The sequence below is a fragment of the Bufo gargarizans genome, chromosome 9, assembly GCF_014858855.1.
Source record: "Bufo gargarizans isolate SCDJY-AF-19 chromosome 9, ASM1485885v1, whole genome shotgun sequence".
NCBI lineage: Eukaryota > Metazoa > Chordata > Amphibia > Anura > Bufonidae > Bufo > Bufo gargarizans.
In genome coordinates, this window is record NC_058088.1 from 2,149,680 (window position 1) to 2,177,646 (window position 27,967).

At 43.7% G+C, this 27,967-nt stretch overlaps 1 protein-coding gene across 2 annotated transcripts; it reads right to left on the minus strand.

The window, feature by feature from the left end:
* Nucleotides 1-2,094: 2,094 nt before the first annotated feature.
* LOC122946419 (transforming growth factor beta-1 proprotein-like) lies at nucleotides 2,095-25,806 on the minus strand. Of its 2 annotated transcripts, XM_044306039.1 has the most exons (8): nucleotides 25,256-25,806; nucleotides 25,033-25,185; nucleotides 10,100-10,281; nucleotides 8,008-8,125; nucleotides 6,166-6,243; nucleotides 5,745-5,895; nucleotides 4,987-5,140; nucleotides 2,095-4,862 (listed from the first exon to the last, which is right to left on the minus strand). In XM_044306039.1, the coding sequence occupies exons 2-8, from the start codon at nucleotides 25,166-25,168 to the stop codon at nucleotides 4,704-4,706; spliced, it is 978 nt and encodes a 325-aa protein (XP_044161974.1). In that variant the 5' UTR covers nucleotides 25,169-25,185; nucleotides 25,256-25,806; the 3' UTR covers nucleotides 2,095-4,703. The 2 variants fall into 2 exon arrangements, with proteins under 2 accessions (XP_044161974.1, XP_044161973.1); XM_044306038.1 differs by having other exon boundaries at nucleotides 25,033-25,806.
* Between the last annotated feature and the right edge of the window lie 2,161 nt (nucleotides 25,807-27,967).

Genomic DNA, 27,967 nt, shown 5'->3' on the forward strand with positions numbered 1-27,967 from the left:
TGTGCCCTCATGCTTTGTCTGTGCCCCATGCTCCGTATGTACCCTTATGCTCTTGGTGCCCCACACTCTGTCTGTACCCCTATGCTCGGTGTGCCCGCATTCTCTCTGTGCCCCCATGCTCTCAGTGCCCCATGCTCTCTCTGTGCTCCCATGCTTTCTTTGGGCCTCCATGCTCAATGTGCCCCCATGCTTCCTCTGTGCCTTGATGCTCAATGTTCTCCCGTGCTCTTCATGCTTTCTTTGAGCCTCCATACTTAATGTGCCTCCATGGTCTCTCTGTGCACCCTATAATACTTACCAGCAACACAGTCCTGGTCTCTTCAGGCCAGGCCGGCATTTTCAGAACATTTCAGAGCTGAACTCGGGCATAACCCATTCTTTACCCCTCCAGCACCTCTGAGTGCAGCATTGGAGCATGAGGGCAAGGGCTGTTTGTTTAAATTTTAACACTGCAGGTGGAGGCTTCTGCCTAGCCGTTTTCCCGATGATGTCATCAGCACAAATGGGCGGTCTTTAACGCTGCCCTAGGCTGTTTTACAGGCTAGAGCAGTGCTAAAGACTGCCCCTTAGTGCCAGTAACGTCACCGGGTTCACTGCTAGGCAATGTACTACAGCACCCACACTGTAGTCCTCTTCTTACCGTTCCGACTCCTCCCACTGGTGACATCATAAAAGGTTCTTTAGCTACACTAAGGGTCCATTAAAATGTCCGTGGTGTATTGCGGATCCGCAATACACCCGGCCGGCACCCCCCATAGATCTGCCTATTCTTGTCCGCAATTGTGGACAAGAATAGGACATGTTCTATTTTTTTGCGGAGTGGCGTCCCGGAAATTTGGGGCAGCGCTCAGGAAATGCGGAGAGCACTATGTCCTCTCCGCATCTCGTTCTGCCCCATTGAGAATTAATTGGTCTGCACCCGTTCCCGATATTGCAGAACGGATGCGGACCCATTTGTGGACGTGTGAATGGACCCTAAGTCAGAGCTTTCATGTATTTCCCTGCTACCGTGGGACCTTCAGCATGGGGAGGGAAGTGTTTCTTACAGTCCTCTCTATGAGCTGAATGATCTTTCACCTTCCTGTCCTGCCTGCTCTGATCACACAGATCGGTGTTGGGCAGGGTGAGAAAGAAGTGGGGAGAGGCACAGCTGTATGAGCGCTTTGCCAGATCACTAAAGAAGCAGTCAGGGGTCTGGCATTGCTGGAAACCTTGGTGGCACTGCTCAGTTTTCCAGTAGATTACAGCTGATCAGGGAGACATTTTGGACTATCCCTACATGACAACAAGCTGATCACAGATTGAAAACCCCATCTAAGGACTTCATTTGGGTTAGGGTTGAGGGACCTCGATTAGTACAATCATAGGGCAGGACACGAATGTTCAGGTAGACAATTCAAATCCTCTATTTCTCCAGTAGTTATATCATTATGACCATCAGAGATAATATCATCACAGACAGTGTAGTAGTGTTTCTTTATTAGATTTGAGGGGGACCACAAACAGCACGTCCATGCGTTATTCAGACACTCCACTGAACTGTAAATGCGTAATACTTTGATTCCCCTGTGGGGGCACTGTAGGAAGATTACTGCCGTTTTTCTGACTGATAAAGATAAAGGGGTTGTCCCACAAGAAATATTCTATATTTTTTAAACCAGCACCTGGATCTGAATATTTTAGAAATGGCATGTAATTAAAAATGTAGTATAGCCACAGAGTTATTCAATACAACGTATCTGTATAGCGCCACCTGCTGTTTGTGCTTTTCCTTATTTCTTTGTCCACCTTGTTGAGGTGGTCACACATGCTTAGTTCCTGCAGCAGAAAAGACATGCCCCCTGAGCCCTGAGAAATGACAGACCCCCTGAGCTGCCAGCTGGAAATAAATGTAGAGGAACAATTAGAGCAATGAACGGGAAGATCTCTTGATCCATGTGAGGTACGGGGCTGTTTCTAGCTTGGTTACAAAGACATTGACATGTGCTATATGATGTGTGATATAAACCATACCATATAATTACGATGCTGTCCAAGGAGTGGAACTGCCACCATGTTGGTCACCACTGATAGAACTGCTTAGGAAGCTCAGCACTTGCATAAATCATTGAACAGTCTATCTACACATTTCAATCTGCTGATTGGTGGATGATCCCTACTGATAACAGAGGGGTATTCCATCACCCCGTAAAGAGAAGCAAGGAAACTGCTGGAATATTTCTTCATTTCCAAGTACCTCTTTATTTATGAACTTTTTGAACATTTTCTTTAAATAAGAAAGACAAACTATATAAAAACACATAAAAAAAGACAACAATGATTCATCATAGAAATGATTTGCCTTCTTATCCATTGAAGTTTACAGACTTCTACCGGGTGTTTACATTCCACCCCGAAATGCATCCGCCACTAAAAATCAACGGTTTTATTTGTTCCTAATTTTTTTTCTTAATTTTTCCCTGAGTAGATACCATTTTAATTGCCGTTCACCCCATCCCTCCATCCATGCCTGCAACACCAAAAAAGCTGCCTTGTGCTGAATGGGGCTGGGCTGCAATACCGGACACAACCCACGGACAAGAGGGGCGCTGTTTTTGGAAAACAAATAGACCCCTTTTTTTCTAAACTTGTTCAACCTGTTAAATTTTTTTCATTGTAAACTACATGTTATCATTTAACCCTGTTTAAAAAAAAAGGGAGGGGGGGGTATGTCTATAATAGCAGCTCCCAAGGGCATCAAAAGAATCAATCTTGGAAGAAACAACCACTGAAATATCAATTTAAAGAGAAGCTGTCACCTCTCCTGAGAGGAATGGAACAACATAGATCTATATGAAAAGATGCTCCGGAAACTTTATTACATGGGGGATAATAGTATTTAGTAATACAGGCATGATAGGAGAGGTGATAGGTCATCTTTAAAGGCCAGCTGACTCATATAAGGACCTGCCCACACCATAGTGGGCACAAAGTCACTTCAGATCAGTAGTTTCAAATTCATGCCCATAATTCATGTCAAGAGTTTATTTATTGAAATGAATGATGGACCCAAAAAAGTTGCGTGATGGCGCGTGCCCATTTTCAGTCACGGCCCCTCTTTTATTACCACCTAACCACATGATATAAAATACAATCCGAGGCACGTATAGACAATATAACGGGCTACAAACAGCTTTCCACTGCGTTCTGTGTAGACGTTTTTGACAATATCAATGGGCCCATGCTGTGTTCTTCAACGGCAGGAAGTCTGCTGGCGCTTCCACTTCAGGAAACCTCTGTTTGGATATTTGTGAATGTGATTAGCTGTTCTGTTCCGCGAGACACCTTGTATTTTAGGCTTATTAGTCCTCCATAGCTAGTGAATGGCAGAGGCATAACTCAAAGCTCTTAGGCCCCAATAAGAAGGCTGTAACGGGGACCCTCACCACCATATGCCATTTAGAATACTAGTGTCTTGTTCTGTGGCAGAGGAACCTTTGGGCCCTCTCAGGATGAAGATGTGCCTCACACCATAAGGGGTTTAACCAGTCAGGAAAATGGCTATAAGGAGCTTCTTACTCTGGAGGAACAAGCATATCCAAGCACACAGAGTCCACTCATTTCAATGGCTGCATTTCACCTGCAGGGTTGCTGCAAGAAAACAAAGCCAAAAATGAACAGATGTTGGCCTATCACTTGGGGTCTCAGCAGTATGCCCTGTGATTGACTTAATGTTATGGACAGGCCAAAGTAGCCATCTTTTTTTAAGTCACTCAGAGGAACCAAGCGTTCAGGGAACGCTAACACCACCAATAATCTTGTAACAATCCAGTGGCTCCTGGAGCTGCCACATTACCAAATGATTGCAAATGAGAAAAAAGGCAAATATTGGGGCCACCACAGACCATAACTGAACCCAACTTGAGAGGTTCCCATTACCTGAGAAGGAACAAGAGATTTTTGGATTGAGCAGTCAACCCTGCTTATGGTTACTGTGGAAGAAGACCAAAGATCTGCTCCTATATTAGACTTACTTTCTTCTGTATCCCAGGTGTCAAGTCTTGTATACTGGTTAAGGCAGGACTTACTGTACCTGTAGCACTCTATGTATACAACAGCATTGAATATGGCATTGTTATTTCATGAAAAAAAAAAGTGTAAATATATAGATATGAAGGGTAAGAAGGGACGTCTACTGATAACTACAGGGTCAGCAGTGCTAGAGAGGTCCTGTTTCCAGATACCACACGACTTGTGAAGGCTGGTGATGAGCTGCAAATGTTATTGTGATGGGTTCGAAAAGCACCAAGCTGAAAGTCTGCATTGAATATATGTGTTGTGGTACAATCCACCATTTTGTGCTAATTTACTTTCTGGTTGATACCACATGAAATGCATGAGGGTCTGTTCTTCAAGCATGGCAAGTCCTGCTGAGTGTTGGGAGGCAGATCATTGTTCTCTCTCATATATGGGATGACGGTGGTGGTGGTGGACTATCACTGGAGTACTGGAACCATTGATATAGAGCTCTGTGTAAAAGAAGAGTCTTTACTGATTTTGGACATCCAGGAAGAACCTCACTGGTGACCTCAGACTTCAGGTTCAAATGTAGAGGAGATAAGGGTGAGGGCAAGTGTTGACCACAGGTCATTCTGATTAAAGTATGTTGTGGGAGAGTCCAGTACCATGTTGTTTCCTTAACCTATGACCTCTAATATTAAGTCTCAGCTGCATTGACAAGACCGTACCACCATGTTTGACAGTTTCTCCACTTTTGGTGTTCGACCAACGTAGTAGATGATAGGGAGGGGATCCAAGACATCTGGCACACAGCATGGGGAGATGGATGCTCCTGGATTGTTCTGGTTATAGAGGGACAGGACCTGTAAAATTTAGAATCAGGGTCAATATAGGGTGTAATGTTGTTATCCTTGCGTCTATGTTATCCTGCAGTCGGACATACACACATACCTAGTTTATCAATGGCTATGATATCTGTGTACTTACCCTACTGTACTGCTTGTCCATGCTCCAGATAAAGGGACAGTTCCCCAGGCAATAATTAGCTTCATAGCCTTTTGGTTCATGAATCCACTTCCATCCGAGGTCCTTACGGAAGTTAATGTAGAGAGGCTTCACACAGCAGTTTTTTCCCGTATTCCTGTAAATTAAAGACTTAAGGTTAAATCAATGTGTCCTCTGACAACAGTTTTACTCGGCATCGCCTCTGTATGTGGGTAGGACCTATTACACTGTTCATCCTGGGCTTCCTGGTGCATAAAACAAATCATGCAGCTACAAATGACAACTGTTGTGGTATGGTCAAATGCTGTGGAGGCTTCTAGTTACAATGCTGATAATGTTGGATTTTAGATACATGATCTTTGCTATGAAGCTGTGGCAGAAAATTAAAATATGTCTATCCACTGGATATGCCACAAATGATTGGGGCCCCACATCTTTAACTCCCCCCCCCCCCCCCCCCCCACTTCCCAGACCCACATTAACCCATGAGAGGCAACCGCCAACCACTGCATCCAGGTGGAGTTTGAACAGATCAAAGCTTACGAGGACACTTCTACATTCAAACTCCATCTTTATGTGGCAGCTGGTGGCGTCACACATAGAAGAACCAGGATCAAGGGCCCCCATTCTCCCAAAGGATGGGGGCCCTAGAAGTGTGACCCCCACCTATCAGACACTTATGGTATATCCAGTGCATGTGCTAAAATTATCTGTGGTGGTGCCTCTTAAGATATACTGACGTGCGGCAGTATTCCTCGTCCACCCCTCGCTTTCTGCGGCTGCTGTGTCCTTCCTCAATCCGACCCTTGGGGGTGTATGTGATCAGTAGATATGGATTGTATTTCCCATCATTGCTGAGAACTTGCATGTCGCCTCGTGTGTCAGAAAAACCTGAAATAAAGCAAAATAATGTGCATTTTCACTTTAGGGTGTGGGGTACCTAAGTAATATTATCTGTCTATCTATCTTATATCTGTCTATCTTTCTATCTAATATCTATCTGTCTATCTATCTGATATCTATCTATCTAGCTATCTAATATCTATCGGTTTGTCTGTCTTTCTATCTATCTATCTCACATATTTCTATCAAATTATCTATCTATCTATCTATCTATCTATCTATCTATCTATCTATGTGTTATATCCATCCTTTACTTACCCCCTATTTGCACCTGTATCCTATTTTCCTGGCTAGTACAGGAACACGGCTCTTTTAACGTGAAGTTCTCGCTGCTGGCTGTAAACAGAACAAGGACAGACTTCAGACATTGTTAGTTCTCAATCTATAGACGAGAGATGATTTGAGCCCCAGGGTCCTTTTATACGGGAAGATACATTTTCACCAAGAAGAGCTGATCTTAAATACAGGTGAAACTCAAAAAATTAGAATATCGTGCAAAGTTAATTTATTTCAGTAATGCAACTTAAAGGGAACCTGTCACCTGGATTTTGGGTATAGAGCTGAGGACATGGGCTGCTAGATGGCCACTAGCACATCCCCAATACCCAGTTCCCATAGCTCTGTGTGCTTTTATTGTGTAAAAAAACCCGATTTGATACATATGCAAATTAACCTGAGATGAGTCCTGTCCCTGAGATGAGTCCAGCGTGAAGGAGCCCAGCACCGCCCCGCATCCTCAGAATCTCCTCCTTGCTCCCCGACGTCTGAAACCTAGAGCGCTGTAATCTCGTGATGCGCGAGCTAGCGCATGTGCAGTGTTGGCATAGTGTTCCTTCCCTGTGCTGGCATCAGCCTCAGGTAAGGAACTGCGCATGCGCTAGCTTGCGCATCACGAGATTACGGCGCTCTAGCTTTCAGACGTCGGGGAGCAAGGAGGAGATTCTGAGGATGCAGGGCGGTGCTGGGCTCCTTCACGCTGGACTCATCTCAGGGACAGGACTCATCTCAGGTTAATTTGCATATGGATCAAATCGTTTTTTACACAATAAAGCACACAGAGCTATGGGGACTGGGTATTGCGGATGTGCTAGCGGCCATCTAGCAACTCATGTCCTCAGCTCTGTACCCAAAATCCCGGTGACAGGTTCCCTTTAAAAGCTGAAACTAACATATGAGAGAGACCCATTACATGCAAAGCGAGATATTCCAAGCCTTTATTTGTTATAATTTGGATGATTTTGGCTTACAGCTTATGAAAACCCTAAAGTCACAATCTCAGGTCCCCTTTGCTCAGGGGGTATGGATTAATTAGCTGACTAGAGTGTGACACTATGAGCCTAGAATATTGAACCTTTTCACAATATTTAAATTTTTTGAGTTTCACCTGTATAGTCAATCAGGGCCATTTAGATCATATGATCGATCCTCTCCCTCCATACAAAGACGTGGGCCAAAAAGAGAGCATATGGGGAAAGAAAGCCCTGCCAATCTCCATTGTATAGGACCTCAGATAGGGGGGAAATGTGAGATTAGAAGTCCTCTTATATAGAACATAGGAAACTAGATTAATAAGCACGAACCTTACATAATCCTGGGGTACTACGGTTGTCATTACTGCTAAGAGTCAAAAAGGTAACCTACTGTCACCCGCCCAAATTGCTGTAAAGTAGTCTTTCAAAATGGACAGGCCCATTTTAAAGCCAATGATGAGCTCAAGGTACCCTGAGCATTTTGTCTGTATGGGGCTCAGACAGTGTTAGACTGGCCCACCATAGTATCAGAGGATCCTCCGATGGGTCCATGCTCTGATACCATGATGGGCCCCGAAGGTCCAGGATATAAAAAAAAAAAAAATTTGAGCCAATAACTTGTCACTGGGGTCTATTTCTTTGAATCATAATTCATTAGACTTTACTGATGATATGGGGTTTGGGGCCCGAGAATAATTTCCTCTGGTGGGACCAAGGAACCCCAGTGCCATCCCCAGCTCAGACACATCTGGTGGTGACCCTGTATAACCCTATAACTACAGAATTAAGAAAAAGTATGATACGGTGCCTAACAAAGAAACGCAAGCGTTTGTAGCCAGTGGCCTCTCACCTTGTCGGGTCAGCCACCATTTCACTGTATCAGTGACATCGAATGACATCCACTCTCCCTGCCTTCCAGGAAAGACAAACCTACTGTCCAGGAATCGAGAGGATGTGTTGCTTTCTACCTGTGTAAGGAATAAAATACATAGACATATCCTTTAATGGGTGCAAGAGAGTCAATTATAACGTTTCTTCTCAATCCATACAAATACTGCAGAACGTACCAGTTTTATATATGACAGGGTTAAAATAAACCGTACTTACCGCCGGTGTACAGAGTATGCGGCTACTTTGTGAAGTTGTGGTCATGTTAATCCCTAAATACACATTGTGCATTCAGAGTTCATAGGAACTTGTGTCTGCTATACAGTATACTGCACCTCCATCATACACAGACTTGTTTCAGTCCCTCCCATTCAATCAGTAGGAAGCAGTAAAAGATTGCTTTAGAAATTATATGGTATTGTGTTCTTTTTTATTCTCTGGACTGCATCAAAACTTTGTTCTAGGTTTGTCTTGTTTCTATAACCCCATCTGGTGTTGTAAATCTCCTTACCCAAAGTGGGTACACTGCTTGGGGATCCATCAGGGACTGTTAGTATGGGGAGCCACAATGAGCATGCAGCACTCTAGTACAGTCACGGTTCTTGGCTTTTAGCATCATATGAAAAGTGTCAATTACTTAATTCATCCTTCTTCAGGAGAACCTGGGAAGGGGGTGCAGCTAGAGTGAGACAATGACCTTGAATAAGGCAACGAGCCTTGAAGATCGATATATCCCTAAGCCTGTCTAAATTTTAGACATAGCAGACTATTTTGATGCAACAGCAAAGATATCATTCATATATACTGTATGTCAGCGATAAACTTGAGAAAGACTGCCCAGACCAAGAGATGACAGTGACTGCGACATTCATACCATAATTACACAGCTTGCCAAACTATTGGGTTCTAGGTGACATCTCGGACCAAGAGATGACAGTGACTGTGACATCCATACCATAGTTACACAGCTTGTAAAACTATGGGGTTCTAGGTGACATCTCACACCAAGAGATGACAGTGACTGTGACATGCATACCATAGTTACCAAGCGTGCCAAACTATGGGGTTCTAGGTGACATCTCACACCAAGAGATGACAGTGACTGTGACATGCATACCATAGTTACCCAGCGTGCCAAACTATGGGGTTCTAGGTGACATCTCAGACCAAGAGATGACAAATTGACTGTGACATGCATACAATAGTTTTAAATTGTGCCAAACTATGGGGTTCTCAGTGACATCTCAGACCAAGAGACAACAGTGACCGTGACATGCATACCATAGTTATAGTTATACAGCGTGCCAAAGCCAAACTATGGGGTTCTGGGTGACATCTCAGTGTTGAGTTGCCCTTAAAATATATGCAGGCCATGTAGCACATCACTTCCCAACAGCAGTTCTGATCTCAGGCTGGAGAGGTCTTTTCTGGCCAAGCCCTTTTTCTGATTCAAGGCTACACGAATGACGGTTGGGTGAGTCAGGATTCTAATGGTGTGGACAAAGGTATGGAAGAAATGGAATAGTAGGGTATGGAAAGTGTAAAGTGTCCTTAGAAGGAGCACAGGGAGCACTACTATTAACATAATTGTCACTGCCCATACACAGCTATTGGGAGGAGACTATACTGTGATATACTTTGGAACTGTGCCTTTTGCTGCTATATGTACTACTACTCCCATCATCAATGTAGTAAAGAAAGACTTCCTTTATTGCAATCAACAGGCCTGAGTATTGACTCCATTATCCATTTGCCGGTCCTGCATCTGTACTCCTGCCTTGCATCCTGCCAAATACCTAACATCAAGGGCACCCTGTCTACCATCAGGCAGGAGCCCCAGAAAGTCAGGGAGTGTCCCGAGGAAAGAACGGATGCTCCCTCCATTCACTGTGTACAGACCAGGGGGAGCCAGGGTGAAGATTGCCACCGTGAACTGTGAGTACTACTGCATTTGACCATCTAAACACACTGGTATTGATGTTCTATGTAGTCTTCTGTCGCTCTGGACTCTCTTGGTTCATGTATAAATGCCACCCCAGTCACCTCCAGCTTACCCTGTACAGCTCCAGCCTCATCTCTTTTTGGTGATCCTTATTTTGATCTTCTTTCCGAAATATGCGCAGTTCTGCGTTGTGTAGCTGGTCTGGGCTTTCCACAAGCTCCCTTGCAAGAGATGCATTGAATGGGAAGACATGTTCATTTTCGTAACTTCTTTGAGATTCATCTTCATTCTCATCTAAACAAAGAATCGACAAATCCAGACATTAACTTCTTCATAAACATATAAGCTTCAACATAATAAACCAAAATACAATATAATATTAGACACACAAGGCTTCCTTGACAAAATGGGCTGCTTCCTCCAGGAGGACCAGGAGCTGGACCTATGGCGATCAGCTGATCATTATGATGACTGCATTCCGAAAGGGGTTGTCTATCATGAGACAAGCCCTTTAAAAAAAAAAAGTTAACATTTTCTACAATTTGAACACAATAAATCCAAGATTTTGGGAGTTTTTTTTTTGTCTTTTTGAAACTTCTTTGATCTCTAAATAAAGTGATAGACTTCTTCCTTACAAGATGCACACTACCAACCCAGTGACAGAGCAGCAATGAAAAGGTTAAGAAGAAGGTTTACTGAAGCCAGCTGGTTTCACCAGCTTAGCAAATCTGCATTCTCCTCCATCCGGTACAACCCGATGTGGAAAAAGAAAAAGTTGATTCAAGGAGGTTGCTTCTCTTTTTCCATCCTTGATTAGTCAGGATGTTAGTGAACCACCGAGATGATGAAGGTAGTGGACTCCAGGGAAATCCATGCATCAGCCTCTTGTCTCTCATAGATAATGTCTTGAAGGGAAACCCTTGTCCTGCAACTAAAGGCACATCTTGAGTAAAATTACTAAATCGTAAACCAAACAAAACGCCACTTCTCCAAGATCTACTCTGACAATATAAAAGTAAGAAAGAATCCAGAGCAGAAATCTGTCCACACGTAGCTTGGGTTTTTGGACTGGTCCAAAATTTTGGCTAGAATTGGACGTTGTGAAGGAGGGGGCAAGAGTGACCACATTTCCATTATCTTGTGTAATAATATTAGTCAAATAAGCTGCAATCCCATGGTGAAGTTCTTATTATGTACATTTTGGGGTAAATACTTTACATTTTACTTATCGTTAGCCCAGGGGTGGAAGTTATTTTATACAGGATTTCATTTAGCCTAGCAGTCACTCTACCATTACTTGTAGTGGTCATAGAACATTGTATCTGCTCTACCAGAGACTGCTCCTCCATGCAGCACAGACTTGTTTTAGGTTCCTCTAATGCATCCAACGACAGCTTCAAAAGTCATTATAAGAAATCAGACCATTTCAGGCAGGGTTGGACTGGGAACTTAAAGTAACCCTGGAAGAAAAACTAAAAGTGGACTCAAGTTATAGATGGATCCAGATTGACAGAAGGGGCAACACAAGTAGGCAGACAACAGAAATAGTACCTTAGTGCAGCTCAAAATACTGCTCCAGCAGAACCAAATACCACAGTGCAGCACAAAATACCGCCCGAGCAGAACCAGATATCCCCGTGCAACACAAAATTCCACCCCAGCAGAACCAAATACCAGCATGCAGCACAAAATACCATCCCAGCAGAACCAAATACCACAATGCAACACAAAATACTGTCTCCGTCGCAGAATTCAACTAAATTACCTTCCTGAGGACACCGGTACTGAATTGAGGAGGGCATCTGCAGCCGCAAGCCAAGTGCATGAGTGCCTGATGCATCTACATAAATTAATTCTGAGAGCATCAGATCTTTATATACCTGGCTGGTGGCCATGAGGAGGACTCAGGTGGCCCCATGGGCATCAGCCTACTAGAATTGCCCTGTAGGGTCTTTGGCCAGTCCGCCCATGGTCTTAGGATAAAAATGTGCATGGCAGGGAAGAAAGAAGATTGTAAGGTACTGCAGCAAGCAGAATGAAATTGTACCAGCTATGAACATCATGTTGTTTTTAGGTTGAAAATCGTGGGCTCCTGATCCATTTTCATATTTGACCTGGCAGTGGTGGGTGGCGGATTGGTAATAAATGTATCAAACATTTCAAGAGATTATGGATTACTATGGAGCAATGAAGAATCCATACTCCTCAGTTACGCCTGGTTTTATGCTTCCTCTATTGACGTGAGTCTTCTGTAGAATCTATCTGCTCACAAACTCCGCTAGTTAATGGCATCCACCCCCTCCAACAGCCTGACAAAGAACAGAGCGTGAGGGAGAGGATGGACTAGGTTCTGGGCACTGAAGTCATTTGATCTTGTTCGTGCTTGGAGCTTAGTAATCGTCACATATTGTATGTGTTGCAGATACAATTACTTCAGGTACAGAGATCTGCATGCATGCATCCCATGAGAGACATATCCTATGTGACCACATACCTTGACCATACTATTGCTATGCAATGTCTAATCTTACATGACACCTCCCTACTGGAAATACATAAATCCCAGATTCCTGTTTTGCTCATGTATCACATGCAGCACTGGGGTGGACTAAACAGTTATATCTTGTCTGAGCCCCTTGTAGTTCATGGCTCTCATAGGCCCTACTTGTGTCCCTCAGAGAAGATGATGGTGCCCTCACCTGAAGGACACAGCAACAAGACAGAGATGTCCAAAGCTGTGTCACCTTATATCAGGGGTGCACAACCTGCGGCCCGGGGGCCACATGCGGCCCTCAATATCATTCTGTGCGGCCCTCAACCATCTGGTGATAGACATGTATGTCTATGTCTTGTGGCTGCTCGCATGCATTTTTCATGTATTCTCCCATTAGATGGGAGTCCTGGAGGTGTAACCAGACATTTATGGTGTATACTGTATGTACAATATGCAATAAATACAGTATTTCAGTTGGTAATACCCCTTTAACTTTTATTTTCGGCCCATGGGATTCCTTCAGTCTGCCAATGTGGCCCCCAACCAGAAAAGGTTGTGCACCCCTGCCTTATATCATTCAGGCAATCAATTAGACTATGACAGACCATGGACACAATGTAATGCTTCATTTTCCCTGTGGTGGCGCTGCAGGGAAATTAAAGACTTGCTGCCAGGTTCCCTCATTGATTGCAGCTGATCTTCAGGGGTTTCATTGGTAGGACATCATGCTTATCATCATTCTAGCGGGGGAAAAATGGCATCCCTTTTGGTTTCTTTGCATTCTTATATTCTTTTCGTATTTTGGGGGCCACTTCTTGAATTTAAGACTCAAAGCTTACTATGGTGTAAAATAATAAACTGTATTATTCTCAATTTACCAGTCCCCTGCCTCTCCTGTGCAGCTGCTTCCTGGGTTCCTCCCCAGTCTCTGGATCCTTGGTCCCTACCACAGCTCTACTGCAGCTCTCTCCCTGTAAGGCCCCATGCACAAGACCATATGTATTTTGCAGTCCGCAAAAAACGGATCCACAAAAAATACGGATGACGTCCGTGTGCATTCTGTATTTTGTGGAAAGGAACAGCTTGGTCATAATAGAACAGTACTATCCTTGCCCGTAATGTGGACAATAATAGGACATTAAAGGTTTAGAGAGGGCTCACCTACTAATCAAGAACGGTATGGGTGCTCCCACAAAGAGGATTCACCCAATCCTCTAAAAGTGATTAAGAAAAAATGTATAGGGTAGTAGGGCACACCAACACTTGGTTCCACAAGGAGAATTGGTATAACAATATATTTATTCGTTGTGACATATAATATTTATTTAAACATGCTAAAATACATGGCTAAGGCTACTTTCACACTAGCGTTCGATCGGATCCGTTCTGAACGGATCCGATCATAATAATGCAGACGGAGGCTCCGTTCAGTACGGATCCGTCTGCATTATTTTTAGCATATAACAGCTAAGTGTGAAAATAGCCTCGTACGGATCCGTCCAGACTTTCAATGTAAAGTCAATGGGGGACGGATCCGCATGAAGATTGAGCCATATTGTGGCATCTTCATACGGATCCGTCCCCATTGACTTACATTGTAAGTCTGGACGGATCCGCACGGATCCGCACGCCTCCGCACGGCCAGGCGGACACCCGAACGCTGCAAGCAGCGTTCAGCTGTCCGCCTGTCCGTGCGGAGGCGAGCGGAGCGGAGGCTGAACGCCGCCAGACTGATGCAGTCTGAGCGGATCCGCTCCATTCAGACTGCATTAGGGCTGGACGGCTGCGTTCGGGTCCGCTCGTGAGCCCCTTCAAACGGAACTCACGAGCGGACCGACGAACGCTAGTGTGAAAGTAGCCTAAAATACTGCTTTAAAATTCATAAAACATCTATAGTACAATAGTATAATTTAGTGAAATTCAGTGCTTTTCTGTACTTAAACAGAGTTTTTAAGTGAAAGTATGCAGTCTCTCCAAAGGGTTAATTAACCCAATTGATATCCCGATGGGTAGTATTTAACTGTTGGAGATCGATTTAATAATAAGACATAGTTTTTTTAAAAGATCTTTTGTATCCTTTATAACTTAGACTAAGTTATAAAGGATACAAAAGATCTTTTAAAAAAACTATATCTTACTATTAAATCGATCTCCAACAGTTAAATACTAGCAGTATTTTAGTTATGTATTTTTGCATGTTTAAATAAATATTATATGTCACAACGAATAAATATATTGTTATACCAATTCTCCTTGTGGAACCAAGTGTCGGCGTGCCCTACTACCCTAATAATAGGACATGTTCTACTTTTTTTGCGGAACAGAAATACGGACATACGGAAATGGAATGCACGCGGAGTAACTTTTTTTTTGCGGACCCATTGAAAAAAAAAACGAACGGACATGGAAAGAAAGCATGTTCATGTGCATGAGACCTAACTATCACAGCATCTAACAGTAGATACAGCTGGTGGCAACTATACGATGGAACTAAGCATGTGCGACCACCACAGTAGATGGACGCGCACATTAGTATACAGCTATATCTCACAATGGGGACAATTTTGTAACAGAAAGTAAATTAACAAAGTACGGTAACTAGTTTTTCATGCTTAATAAGTAGCATGGTAGTACAACTCCTTTAAGTTACTGTGCCCAGTGAGGTGATGCTTCGAGTTCCCGATGCCAATGTGTTCCTGGTGCAGAGATATTTTTTTTTTTTCATTTCGATTGATGTTATTTACATACTTTTTACCACAAAAACAGCTACTACTAGCTTCCAATTATGACAAGCTTAAGCTGTGCATGAATTTACTAACAATTCAAAATATTTCTCACCCCCCTCCTTCTTAGTAAAGTCTATAAATCTCCATTTCCAGGGAGAGACTTGATTTCTAAAGATGTGTTCCTGAAACATGTTTTTCCTAAAAATGTCCCTGTTCCCGAATTTACGATCTGCACAGAAACATCCCTCTCTTGCCATTTGGTACAGTTCCCGTGGGTGATTATTTCTGCATTAAACCATGTAGGAGTACAAAAAGGGTTTTGTATTTTTATGATCGGGATTAGTAACCACTAAATACGGGGTGAAGCTATAGGGGGTGCAGAGCAGACGCACCTGGACCCTGGTGTCTAAGGGGGCCAGTAAGGCATCCCTGCCACATAAGAAGACACCAGTGTTATAAAAAATACATGGTACGTGAAGGGCCCTGTTATAGAGTTCACATTGGGGCCCAGGAGCTTCTTGTTACACCTCTGCTTAGAGACAACTGGGCCTCAATTATCAAAACTGTCTTAGTTGCCCATAGCAACCAATGAGAGCTCAGCTCTCATTTCATAAACTGCTTCACAAAAATGAAAGCTGAGCTCTGATTGGTTGCTATGGGTAACTAAGACCAATCAGACTTCAGTTCTCATTTCTTAAACTGCTTCAGAAAAATGAAAGCTGAGCGCTGATTCGTTGCTATGGGCAACTAAGAGAGTTTTACTGTTAGGCTGTTTTAGTCAATGAAGTCATTGTTGTCAACTCTAATGTTGGCAGGCCTGACACCCTGTATCTATACTTAGATAAGGGGTATAGCTGTACGGGGTGCAGAGGTAGTAGTCGCTAGTCGCGTCAGGACCCTAGTGTTGTAGGGGGCCCAAAGGCCCCTCTGCCACATAAGAAGACACCAGTATTATAAATAGTACATGGTACATGAAGGGCCCAGTTATAAAGTTCACATTGGGGCCCAGGAGCTTCAAGTTACGCCTCTGCCTAGAGACAATTGGGCTTCAATTATTAAAACTGTCTTAGTTGCCCACAGCAACCAATCAGAGCTCAGCTCTCATTTCTTAAACTGCTTCAGAAAAATGAAAGCTGAGCTCTGATTGGTTGCTATGGGCAAATAAGACCAATGGGAGCTCTGCGCTGATTTTGTTCAGAAAAATGAAAACTGAGTGCTGATTGGTTACTATGAGCAACTAAGACACTTTTACCGTTAGGCGGTTTTGATCATATGAAATCTATCGCTGGTAACCGCGAGGCGTTCAGAAAATGTAATTTAATCTGTGCTGTGTTCATACTGGGTTGTCACTGTTCGAGGGCTGCTCCACACGTGCTCTCCAGACGGGCTCATGTTTCAGGTGTGGATCAGACGGTAGCTCCCGTGTGTTTATAATGAGGGCGGTTTGGGAAGTCTCTGTAACAATCGCTTCATAGTCTGAAGCCCTATGGGGCACAGGGCATGGGGGCTCAGACAGACAGTCAAATAAATAGTTTACTATTCCCAGGTCGCCTCCTGGAACAAGCGATGGAAGGCACTTTGCTGCACAACTGCTCGGCTGGCTGATTTTCAGGTTCCACCGATTATAGAGTTCCCTGACGCAAACACCCCCGGTGTAAAAATAATCTCCTCAACGTTTGACTCATTGCTTTAGACTCCACACTTCATACTGAAAGATACTGTCTGTCATATCTGCAGAAAATGCATCCCTGGAGGGAAGATTCAGGACAGCACAGACCCTCATCTGATTCCTATTTACGCTTTTTCCATGATATTCTGCAAAAAAAATTGGATTTTTTTTAAATTCTGAAATTTGCTGACTATATTGGGGCTGCCTTTCCCAGGAGCTGATACTGGGGAAAGGAGGACATCATTTTTTTCCCCAAAGATGAGGAAAATTCACTTTTGTGCCGCCGATTTCACTTGTTCATCAGGTAATAGACCATTTGTGAGGACACAAAAATTGGCAGTAGGGGCTGTGTAAATACGCTCTGCTGCCGGCAAACAATGAGTCAGTATGTGGATGAGCGTTGGCATTAGCAATCGCTCCTCCCAATACTATGGAGGAGATCGCTGCATGTAAATATTGCGGTCTCTTGATGAGCAGGCGATTGCTGGGGAGGAACGCTTCCTTGCCATCAATCACCCGCTGTATCGTCCCGTCTAAAGGGACCTTTACAAACTAGGTTCATAGGTTACTTATTAATAGGGCGTATGAAAACACAATAACTAACCTGACCCCCTTTAAAGTTAATGGATGTGAACACAGGTGGACTGGGCCCTGGAAAAAAACTAAAAGTGTCCCCTGTTGTAGACAGGTTTAAATTGACTGAAGTGGGCCAATGTAAGTAGGCAGTGAAACAGAAGTAGGTGGGGCAGCAATACTGTAGTGCAGCACAAGATATCACCCCTGCAGAACCAAAAACCACGGTGCAGCACAAGATATCACCCCTGCAGAACCAAAAACCACGGTGCAGCACAAGATATCACCCCTGCAGAACCAAAAACCACGGTGCAGCACAAGATATCACCCCTGCAGAACCAAATACCACGGTGAAGCACAAAACACCATCCCAGCAGAACCAAATACCAGAGTGCAGCACAAGATACCATCCCTGCAGAACCAAATACCAGAGTGCAGCACAAGATACCACCCCTGCAGAACCAAATACCAGAGTGCAGCACAAGATACCACCCCTGCAGAACCAAATACCAGAGTGCAGCACAAGACACCACCCCTGCAGAACCAAAAACCACAGTGCAGCACAAGATACCACCCCTGCAGAACCAAAAACCACAGTGCAACACAAGAAATCACCCCTGCAGAACCAAATACCACAGTGCAGCACAAAATACTGCCTCAGAATTTAATATCACGTTGAAAAACATAATACTGCTACCCTTGCCACAGTATTGCACTGTATCCCCACCCTGAGTGTACAGCTGAATTCAAGAGCGCACCTGCAGCCAATTGCCAGGTGCATAAGTACCTGACGCTACCATATTGTTATGTACCCGGCTGGTTGCCTTGAGGAGGACTCAGGCGGCCCCCTGGGGCTCAACCCACCAGGAAATTTCCCTGTCGAGTCAAGGACCAGTCCGCCCTTGGATGTGAATGCCATTCATAAACTCTTAAAGGGGTTCTCTGGGATTTTCATATTAATAAATAGGTCATCAACATGAGGTTCTGACTCTCGGCCCCATAAGCGCTTAGGCCATGTGTCGTCACGTTTATCAGTCACATGGCCTAGGCACAGCACAGTCCCATTCAAATAAATGAGCTCAATACCAAGCACAGCCGCTATCCAATGGATGGAACTGTGCTTGGTAAGCTATGAGGAGGCAGTTGTGTTCACCAGAGCTCCGGTGAGAGCAGCTACTTTCTCAAATGGCTGATTGTTGATGTGCTGTGTGTTAGGCCCCACTGATCTCATACTGAGGACCTATCCTGAGGATATGAAAGTACAGGAGAACCCATTTTAAAAATATCTGGATTCGATAATGGCTGCCTTCTTCCAGAAGCAGAGCTATACATATGCATGAGTTATGTCTGGTATTGCATCTCAGTTCTATGAAAGTGACCAGAGCTCAGCTGCAATACGACACACAACCTGTGGATCGGTGCGGCACTGTTTTCTGAAGAAGGCAGATGTTATTCTAATCCAGAAAAAAAAAAAAATGTAAGTCTTGGTTTCAAGAAGGTTACAATAAGGTATTAATAAAGAAATTAGTGGTGAGGAGTAATTGTGCATACAAATCATACAATCTTTAAGGATGTCCTCTTACTCTGAATTCTAATACATTCATTTGGATGAATCATAAAGTATTGAAAATTGTGGGTCAGTGACACTGAAGAGTGTGGCTATGGATCATTTCTACTGTGAGGGTACAACTGGAAAATGTGGGTTGCATACATTACAGAGACTACACTATGGGTATTCTTAGGGTTTCAAATGTTTAGAGGTAGTACTCCTTTAGTACTATTTTCTCCACTATGCTCTATGAATCATTTTATGGAGGATGATGTATTGGTCAATCATGGATTTGCAGACTGAGAACACTCTGGGACCCTAGGCCATAAAGGGTCATGGGTCATTTACCAACCACTGTAGTCATTGATATGCTTCAGTGCTTAAGCTTCTTTGACGGCCCTATATTTTATCTTCAAGGAGTGACTAAATAAGGGACTATTGACCACCTCTGTTCAAGGGAAGTCCAACACTGCCATATTGACCTCAGCCTGGGGTCATAGTTGTTAGAAAGTATTATATTTAATGTTCTGCCCTCCAAGTATGTTCAAGCAGGGCTCCATCTATGTCTCCAAAAAAAGAGGGCATGGTGGCTCATTCCTTAGAGCAATGTAGCAGTAGGACCATGCATTTCAATTACACTAGATAGCATCATCTGATGCTTGTATGTTCCTTGCTTGGATTTCTTCCAGGTAATCTATAATCTTTCCAAGCAAGAAAAAATGCAGTAGTGTATCAGTTTCTATTCAATCAACCCTATAATATGTACCAAGATAAGGAAATAAGATTGTGAGATCCACCTAGGGAATATAATGTTGTGCGTGAACTCTAGGTACAGCACTGCCAAACAGGTTGGTGCTAGACACTGATCACCCATAACATGACAACCACCTGTCTAATATTGTGTAGGTCCTCTTTGTGCCACTAGAAATGTTTTGACTCATTGAGTCATGGGCCCCACAAGACCTCTAAAGATGCCCTGTGGTAACTGACACCAACACATTACCAGAAGATATATTAAGTCCTGTGAAGTGTGAGATGCAGCCTCTGTGGATTGGATTTGCTTCTCCAGCATAACTCACAGATACTCGATTGAATTGAGATCTGGAAGTTTGCAAGCCAAATCAACACCATGAACTATCTGCATGTTTCTCAGATGGTTCCTGAACAATTCCCTCTGTGTGGCGGGAGCATTATCCCGCTGAAAGAGGCCACTGTCATTAGGGAATACTGCCATTAAAGGGTGTAATAGGTCGGTACAATGTTTAGGCAGGTGGTACTTGTTAAAGTGACATCCACATGAATCCCAGGAACCAAAGTTGCCCAATAGAATATTGCCCATTGCTTCACAATGTCTCCTCCAGCTGGCCTTCTTCTCATAGTGCACCTAGTGCTATCTCATTCACGGGTGACGCACATGCACTGGGCCATCCACCTGATGTAAAAGAAAACCTTATTTATCAGACAAGGCCCCTTGTAGGCACTTTCGGCAGTGGACAGGAGTCAGCATGAGCACTGTGACTGGTTTGTGGCTACCTAGCCCAATACACAGCAAGTTGTGATGCCATGTGTGTTCTGTCAACTTTCTGTAATAGTCAGAAGTTTTTCGGTTATTTTTGCTACAATAACTTTTCTGTGCGATCTCACTCCCTACACACATCAATGACCCCTGGACGTTCATGACCTTGCTCCTATTTCTCCAGTTGTCTTTCTTTGGACCTCTTTTGGAAGGTACTGCTTCTAGCCACTGCGTACCAGGAACACCACACAAGGTCTGCAGTTTTAGAGATTCTGTGACCCATTTGTCCGGCCATTACTATTTGGTCCTTGTCAGGGATGTTCAGATTGAACACATCAACTTCATGAATGGACTATCCTCTTGCTGCCTAAAGTATCCCACCCATTGACAGGTGCTATTGTCATGAGATAATCAATGTTATTCACTTCACATGTCCGTAGTTTTTGGCTGAAACCTAGCTTTAAATGGGTTATGCAAGGGGTGTTTGCCAAACTTGGCCGGACCTGTAATGGGAAGCTTACCTGCTTCCCGGCACTGGTGACTCACTCCTTCTCCTCTAGGCCTATGATGCTCTGCTGGGCTCCCTCGCTGAAAACATTTGTTTTGACATCGCCACAGCCAATCACTGGCCGCGGCAGAGACCAGATCCCCTTGCATTATGTGACCATTTGTCATGACGTAATGGGACCCGATCACCACCGCAGCCAGTGATTGGCTGCAGCTGATGTGAAACCGGATGTTTACAGAGAGGGAGCCAAGTGGAGCATCGCAGGCCGGTAGGAGAAGGAGCAGGAAACCAGCTTTAAGCTATGGCAATGAAGAATTTTAGAAGGCCACCATGTGTCACTAACATCCTCAGTGTAGAAGAGGACTATTACTACACTGGGTAAGTAGAAGTGTGTGTTTCAGTATTGTAAGGGATGAATTAATATAGGACTTTTTGAGGTTATGAATGTAGACACAATTTAACGTCTGCCCTGTATATGAAATGACTACAGTTTATATGGATAGCATTGTTTTTAAACATAGTCAAGTACTGCAGAATATGTGGCTTGTATATAACACAATGACTCAAAGGTCTGACTGAGGACTAGTAATACTCTACACACACGATCTGACATGTAACACAGTACAATGACGAGAGCATCGACGGTGCATTTCCTGATCATGTGCCAGCAAAAGTGGAGAGGAAGAGAGAACAAGGAGAGAGGGCCTAAAACTACGAATGAGGAAATACTGACGAGAATGGGATAGAGACCAAGAATAAGAGGGGAAATCCAGAGGAAAACAAGGAACAGAGAATAAAATTAAGGAGATACTGAGAAGATGAAACTAGAGGCAAGCACGGTGGAAGACGATTGGAAAAGAGACGATTAGAGAGAATGAAAGTATAGGGGAGGGAGAAGATCAAATGATAAGAAGTCAGTACAGAATGAAGGAACAGAGATTAGGAAGAGACAGAGACAAGGAGAAAATAAGGAAAGTGGGATAGAGACACCAAGGAATGGGATGAGAAGATGATTGAATATTATACTAAGATGGACTTGAAGAAGTAAGTAGTGCGAGAAGGACACAAGGTGGAATGAGGAAATAGAAGAGAGAAAAGGGGAATAAACCAATGGGTAAGTGCATGAGGAGAAGGACAAACTTAAAGGAGGAATGGGTAAAGTCATGAGGAGGACACAGAAAGGGAAAAGTTGTTTGGATGGGGAGGGAACCGTGGATAAACTATTGGGCAGAAGCAGTGGAGTACATAGAAAAAGGGGACATCATAGTAAAGATCAAAATGACCCTCATAGAAATAGGTTTTGCAAACTGGTATAGAAGAGCCTGGTGCTTTTCTCCTACATGGCCTTCCCTGCCCTTGTGCCTATTCTAACACCCTTGCTTACAAATAGTTCTGTATAATGCAGTTCTTCTACAAAAGGAAGGCATGCACAGGTTTTCACCACCTGATAAAAATCAACTGGGGCTAGACCCCTTCTTACTCATAAGTAGATACATAAGTCTGTAGGGTAAGTATGCTGTTTGGTAGAGGGTCAAAGAAAATAGAAGGCAGGTGTAAAAGAGGGACCTAGAAAATATATGCATGGGTGAAAATAGAAGAAATGTAGGAAGGTTGTGAACGAAGACACTAAAGGCTGCATGCACATTCATTAGCCAAATGCTATCTCTCCCGACTCCCCCATACACATTCGTTCTGCAGAACATGTATGTGTATTCAATGGAGGAGGGAAGAAACCCACTGCCAGACACCTCTGGAGATGGCTTATCTCCCGGGACAACAAAAGGATCAGGCAAAAATATTCACTTCACCTAAACCTTCTCTCTCGTAACATCATCTGTTGGGGAGAGTTAGGAGCTCCCCATACACATTAGACTGTCGGTTGAACCTGCCAAGAACTAATGTGTATGCCGACCTTAAGAAACCAAAAAGAGTGCATACAAGAATGAGAAACACATCTAAAAACAGAGACTGTGTACGGGTATTGATACAGGAGAGAATTACAAAGATGGCTCAGTAAAGAGGAAAAGAACAGAGAGCTCAAGTATGTGAATGTGACGTTGATATCAACATAATGAGAGTGTTGTAGAGCCAGTGCTTCTAAGCCAAGTACCCCCTACTAAAACAAATTACATCACAGTGCCCCCAAGGCTATGATCAAACACTACGCTGAGTGCAAGCGCGGTACAAATACTACAGGTTGAGAACCTAGGTTGTAGAGAATAGGATGTGAAGGGTATGGAAGAGGCAGAAGGTAAGGAGGAATTAATAGTATAGACAGAGAATGTTATCATGAATGGTGGGGAGCTGGTGATGACCGATAAAGATTATACAGGGAAATTACTGCAATATAGAGATGTTGAACTATTACAGAAAATTAGAAGAGCAAAAGGGTGCAGTAAAAAGTGAATAAAGGAAGGTTCAAGATCCAGATGATGAGTAGAGTTGGGCTCTGGTTTTGAGACGATGTAATATCGACAACAACGATAAGACAACGTATAGAGAAGAGGATGAGAAGTAGGCTTAAAATATCAAGGGGAAAGAGTTGTAATGGAATAAGACAAGAATGAAGACAGCAGAGACACTGGAATAAGATTGAACAGAAGAAATTGAAAGCAAACAATGTCAAAGCAAGTAATTAGGAGTGACATCAGAGAGCCACATTGAACCTGGACAGATATTGTTAACAGCAAGAGAGGCTGTGATGTGGGTAATGGGGTTGAGGAATAGGTAAACAGAGAGGTTGGAGACATAGATAATGAAGGATATGACAGCAAATTAGAGAAGAGTACACACTATGACAAAGAGAGAATGAGCAGGATGAGTGAGGGATGAGAGAGGATGGTAGGAGATAAGGGAAGGTGCAGGGTCACAAATCTGGACAAGGATGGGGGTGGAATACAAGGAGGCCATACTGAGAGGAAGGGGAGATGATCTGGAAGTTGTGACAGGATATACAGGAAGAGATACAATGTGGTTACAATCTGGCTCATTAATTCTTTCATACGGGAGCTGCAAAACTGAATTAAAGTTGCCTATGTTAGAGATGATTCACACCACCGTGATTGGCCCGGGAAAACGTGGTCTGTGTGTCACCCACATCTCCCGGGCTGACCGAGGCTCCCCGGACCCAAACTGACAGGATCATGTCGTTTTATGATACAGTCAGTTCATATGTGATAGCAAGTCTATTGTACTGTACACTATGATGCAGCCATGATTGGAACAGGAGAGGCGGCCAACACACAGACAGTTTCTCCTGGGACGATCACACTCATGTGAATCAGCCCTTAATGTTTTGATCTTCTCCATAATGTGCAGCTTCTGGATCCAAGATGCTCCATTTGTTTCTTCTCAAAGAGTATCTAGCCTACAACAATGCTTCAGTTATTATATTAACATAACTCAATAACACAATGTGTTAATATTACAGGTGGGAGAATTTTTCCACCATGATGGAGAGTCAATGGAGGGTCATCCCATCATCAAAGACATTGGTGGCATATCACTAGAACATGGCAACAATGTCTGATATGTGGCGCTCATAGATTCTCAGGTTTAAGTGTCAGTGGTGTTAGGTAAGCAATGTACCACTTTATCTTCTGTTGGCTTTGCTCCGATTCTCCATTGACTATATTCACGCTGAATGGGGTCCCCTGGAAAAATCTGAGCAGAGCCGGCAGGAGACAAAGTGGCACTGTGCTTACCTGGCATCACCATCATTTCATTTTCCATATCAGGAACCACCATTGAGCCGACATTAGTGTCGTGTCCCAGCAATATACCACCAATGTCTTCGATAAGCCAACACCTTTAAGAAGAAAAAATGCATTTGCCAGGGGTATAATCTTTTCTGCCACACTAAGCAAACAAATTCTACCACAAAATGTACTATGTAATGTAAAGTTGTAATAGGTAGACCTTTAGTAAATCTTAGTACATGTAACAATCATGGACATCACATGGCTTTCTATAATATGCATTGCCAGAATGTTTGGTAGGTTGTTACTTACTTAGTTTGATCATTTCAATCTTCTTCACTTGTTCAGAGTAATATCCCTCTACAACAGGCCTCTCTTTTTCAGTTTTTTCTTTAATTGCCTCCATGGTACTATTGTAAGCAGAGAGGATCTCCTCTGGGACAGACATCTCCTCACTCTCTACATCTGGAGGTTCAGTAAGCATTAATTTACTAAGAATTTGTCCTCTAATGGCTTCAATTCTTCTTTTTCTCACCTCTTCCATATCCACCGCCTTGCACGTTGACATTGACATGGCCACATGAAGAAGATCCAGCAACAAAAGCATCAAGTGTACTTTCATGTTCTTGGTTTTGAAAGAGGGTTCTTGTTAGCTTCTTTCAAACCTTCAGGATTTCCGTATGGTCACTCACGTACTGGACCAATCTATATCAAGGCTTTGTTCAAGTGCTCTGAGATCATTACCTAAATACTCTCAAAGTGTGCCCATCCATAAAGACAAGTCCATGTTCAAATACAAGCTGATGTTCTCCAGCAACTGGTTGACCAAAACATAACGTGAGGAACTAAACAAAACAAAAAATGAATAAAAAATTACACAAAGTTCAGACCTGCATCACAACTAAGGAGGTGGAAATCCTGCTAAGGTCTTGTAGGAAGGTTCTTTTGGTGGGAGAGTTGAGTTCTGAGATGTCTTCTTTGAGTTGTGCCTTCTATGTAGCTTGTCCTCACACTCTCTATGCAATTTGACGGCCTTGTCTCTCAGCTTGCTAGAACATGCTTCTCCCGTCCCCCTCTCTCCTTCCTCCTGTGTGCAGTAACAGGCAGGGTTTTTTTTTTAATGCTTTTTCTGTAACTTCAGGCTCCACCCAGGATATGATGGTACTTTTAAGTTTGACACACAGAGTAGTTTAAGGAACTGCAGCGAAGACCTGGGGGTGGTGGTGAGGGTTAAAGCTGAAATCTGATAATGTTTTATTAAGAAATGTTCAAGGCAGAAGGTACTCGTACTTGGAATATACAATTTCACAAAATTCACTGGATTCTGAGAAGGGAGAGAGCGTTTGGCAGGGAAAAAAGTATCTGTTGTGATAAGGACTAAATTAGGATACATGACAGGATGAGCCAGATAATTATTTCTACAAATTGTATTAGACTTATGGAAGAATATGAATTAAAGGGGTTTTCCCATCTCAGGATATGCCCTCATTGTCTGATAGGTGCGGGTCCCAGAACCTACACCGAGAACAGAGCAGGGAGGGTGGTGGATGGAGGACCCAGGGTTTTCCGGGGTCCGGCCACCGCCAAGCGCCACCACAGAAGTGAATAGAAGCACAACAAGCTTGCACGGCCACTGCTCCCATTCATTTTTATAGGGCCGACGGAAAAAGCCAAGCCAGTGCTCTTTAATTTTCGGCAGCGCCTACAAATGAATGGAGGATGGCTGCGCATGCGCAGTGTACCCTCCACAACTTTCAGGGATCCGTTCTCGATGTAGGTGCGGGTCCCAGAGGTGGGACATCCTAGTGACATGCCCCTATTGTCTGGGATGGGAATCCCCTTTAAAGGGGTTTTCCGGGTGTTTAATATTGATAACCAATCCTCAGGATAGGTAATCAATACCTTATTGGTGGGGGTCTGACACCTGGCACCCTCTCTGATCAGCTGTTTGAAGAGGGTATGGTGCTTCGGTGAGCGCTGCTGCCTCCTTGCAGCTTAAAGGATAACTGTTACATTTAGACCCTAATTTCAATTTTCCTATATGTAGTTACTAATAAAATGATATTCCAGAAACAGTTACTATTAGACTGACTTACCCCATATTTAGTAATATTCAGCTCTTAGCAACCAGTCTGCATAAAACAGCAATTTCACTATTCAGTTAAGATGGCCGCCACTGCCCTCACCCTGAGGCTAATCCCGCCTGCCCTCACTAGCCAGTAACAATAGCCCCCCAAAAGTGTCAGTAACCAGATCCCTCCCCCCTAAAGGGTTAATCTCCTGCAGCACAAAGGGGTCCTCTTACCACATGTTGCTTTCATTTATACACTGAGCAGACGGCAGATCTCCCTTCCCTGTTGTGCGCTGGTTCAACTCTGCATTCTCCAGCTCTGCTGAGTGAAGGGAGCGTCTGCCAAGCGCAGGGACAGGGAGAAGTGCACACAGCCCAGGCACTGTTATCAGCTGCTGGGGAGGACCTGGCTTTGACTGCAGATAACTAAAACCCAACCGCTTAACATGTCTTCCCCGCCTAAACCAAATAACGACAGAGGCACATGTTTTGTGGAGTGAGGATCGGTCACAGCTTTATTTATCTTTTTTAACCATTTTCTTCACCAAAAACACCAAACTCTTATCACCAGAAACCAATTCCAGGAGTATGAGAAGCGATATGCCCCATGAAAACCACAGTGGGCAAGTCCGCCTTCTCCTCCGGTCTTAGTAATTTATTTCCACCGACCTCCAGCTGTGACTTTAACCATGACAACTGTAACAAAAAGAAATGTAAGAAAAACCATCATAGAGAAAACAATAAAAGAGGCGGGAGGGTGGGAAAATTCCTGTTGAAGGTGTCGATGAAAAGAGACAGAGATGTGATAAGCCCTCCTATTTATTAACTCTAGGGGGAGGGACAGGAGAGACCATCTGATCTGAACCTGAGAAAAAGGAGGGGGGAATAAGGTTGCTAAAGTAAACACCCCCCCTCTTCAGGAGAAACCACAATGCCGGCAGAAGACATGAGAGATTTAACACATGAGCTGCCAACAGTATCTGCAGTCAAAAACGCCCTCGCTATATGCTGTGGCGTTAACTAAATCATTTACTTACAGTCCCTGGCTGTCAGTAATGGGACCTTGCACGCTGCGTGCTCCGTACTTCAACACATAGACGGACCATGCCTAGCAACCCTATTTTAAGCACAGGTAAAAGTAGGCAGTACAGGGAACAAACATGTGAAATTAAGGGG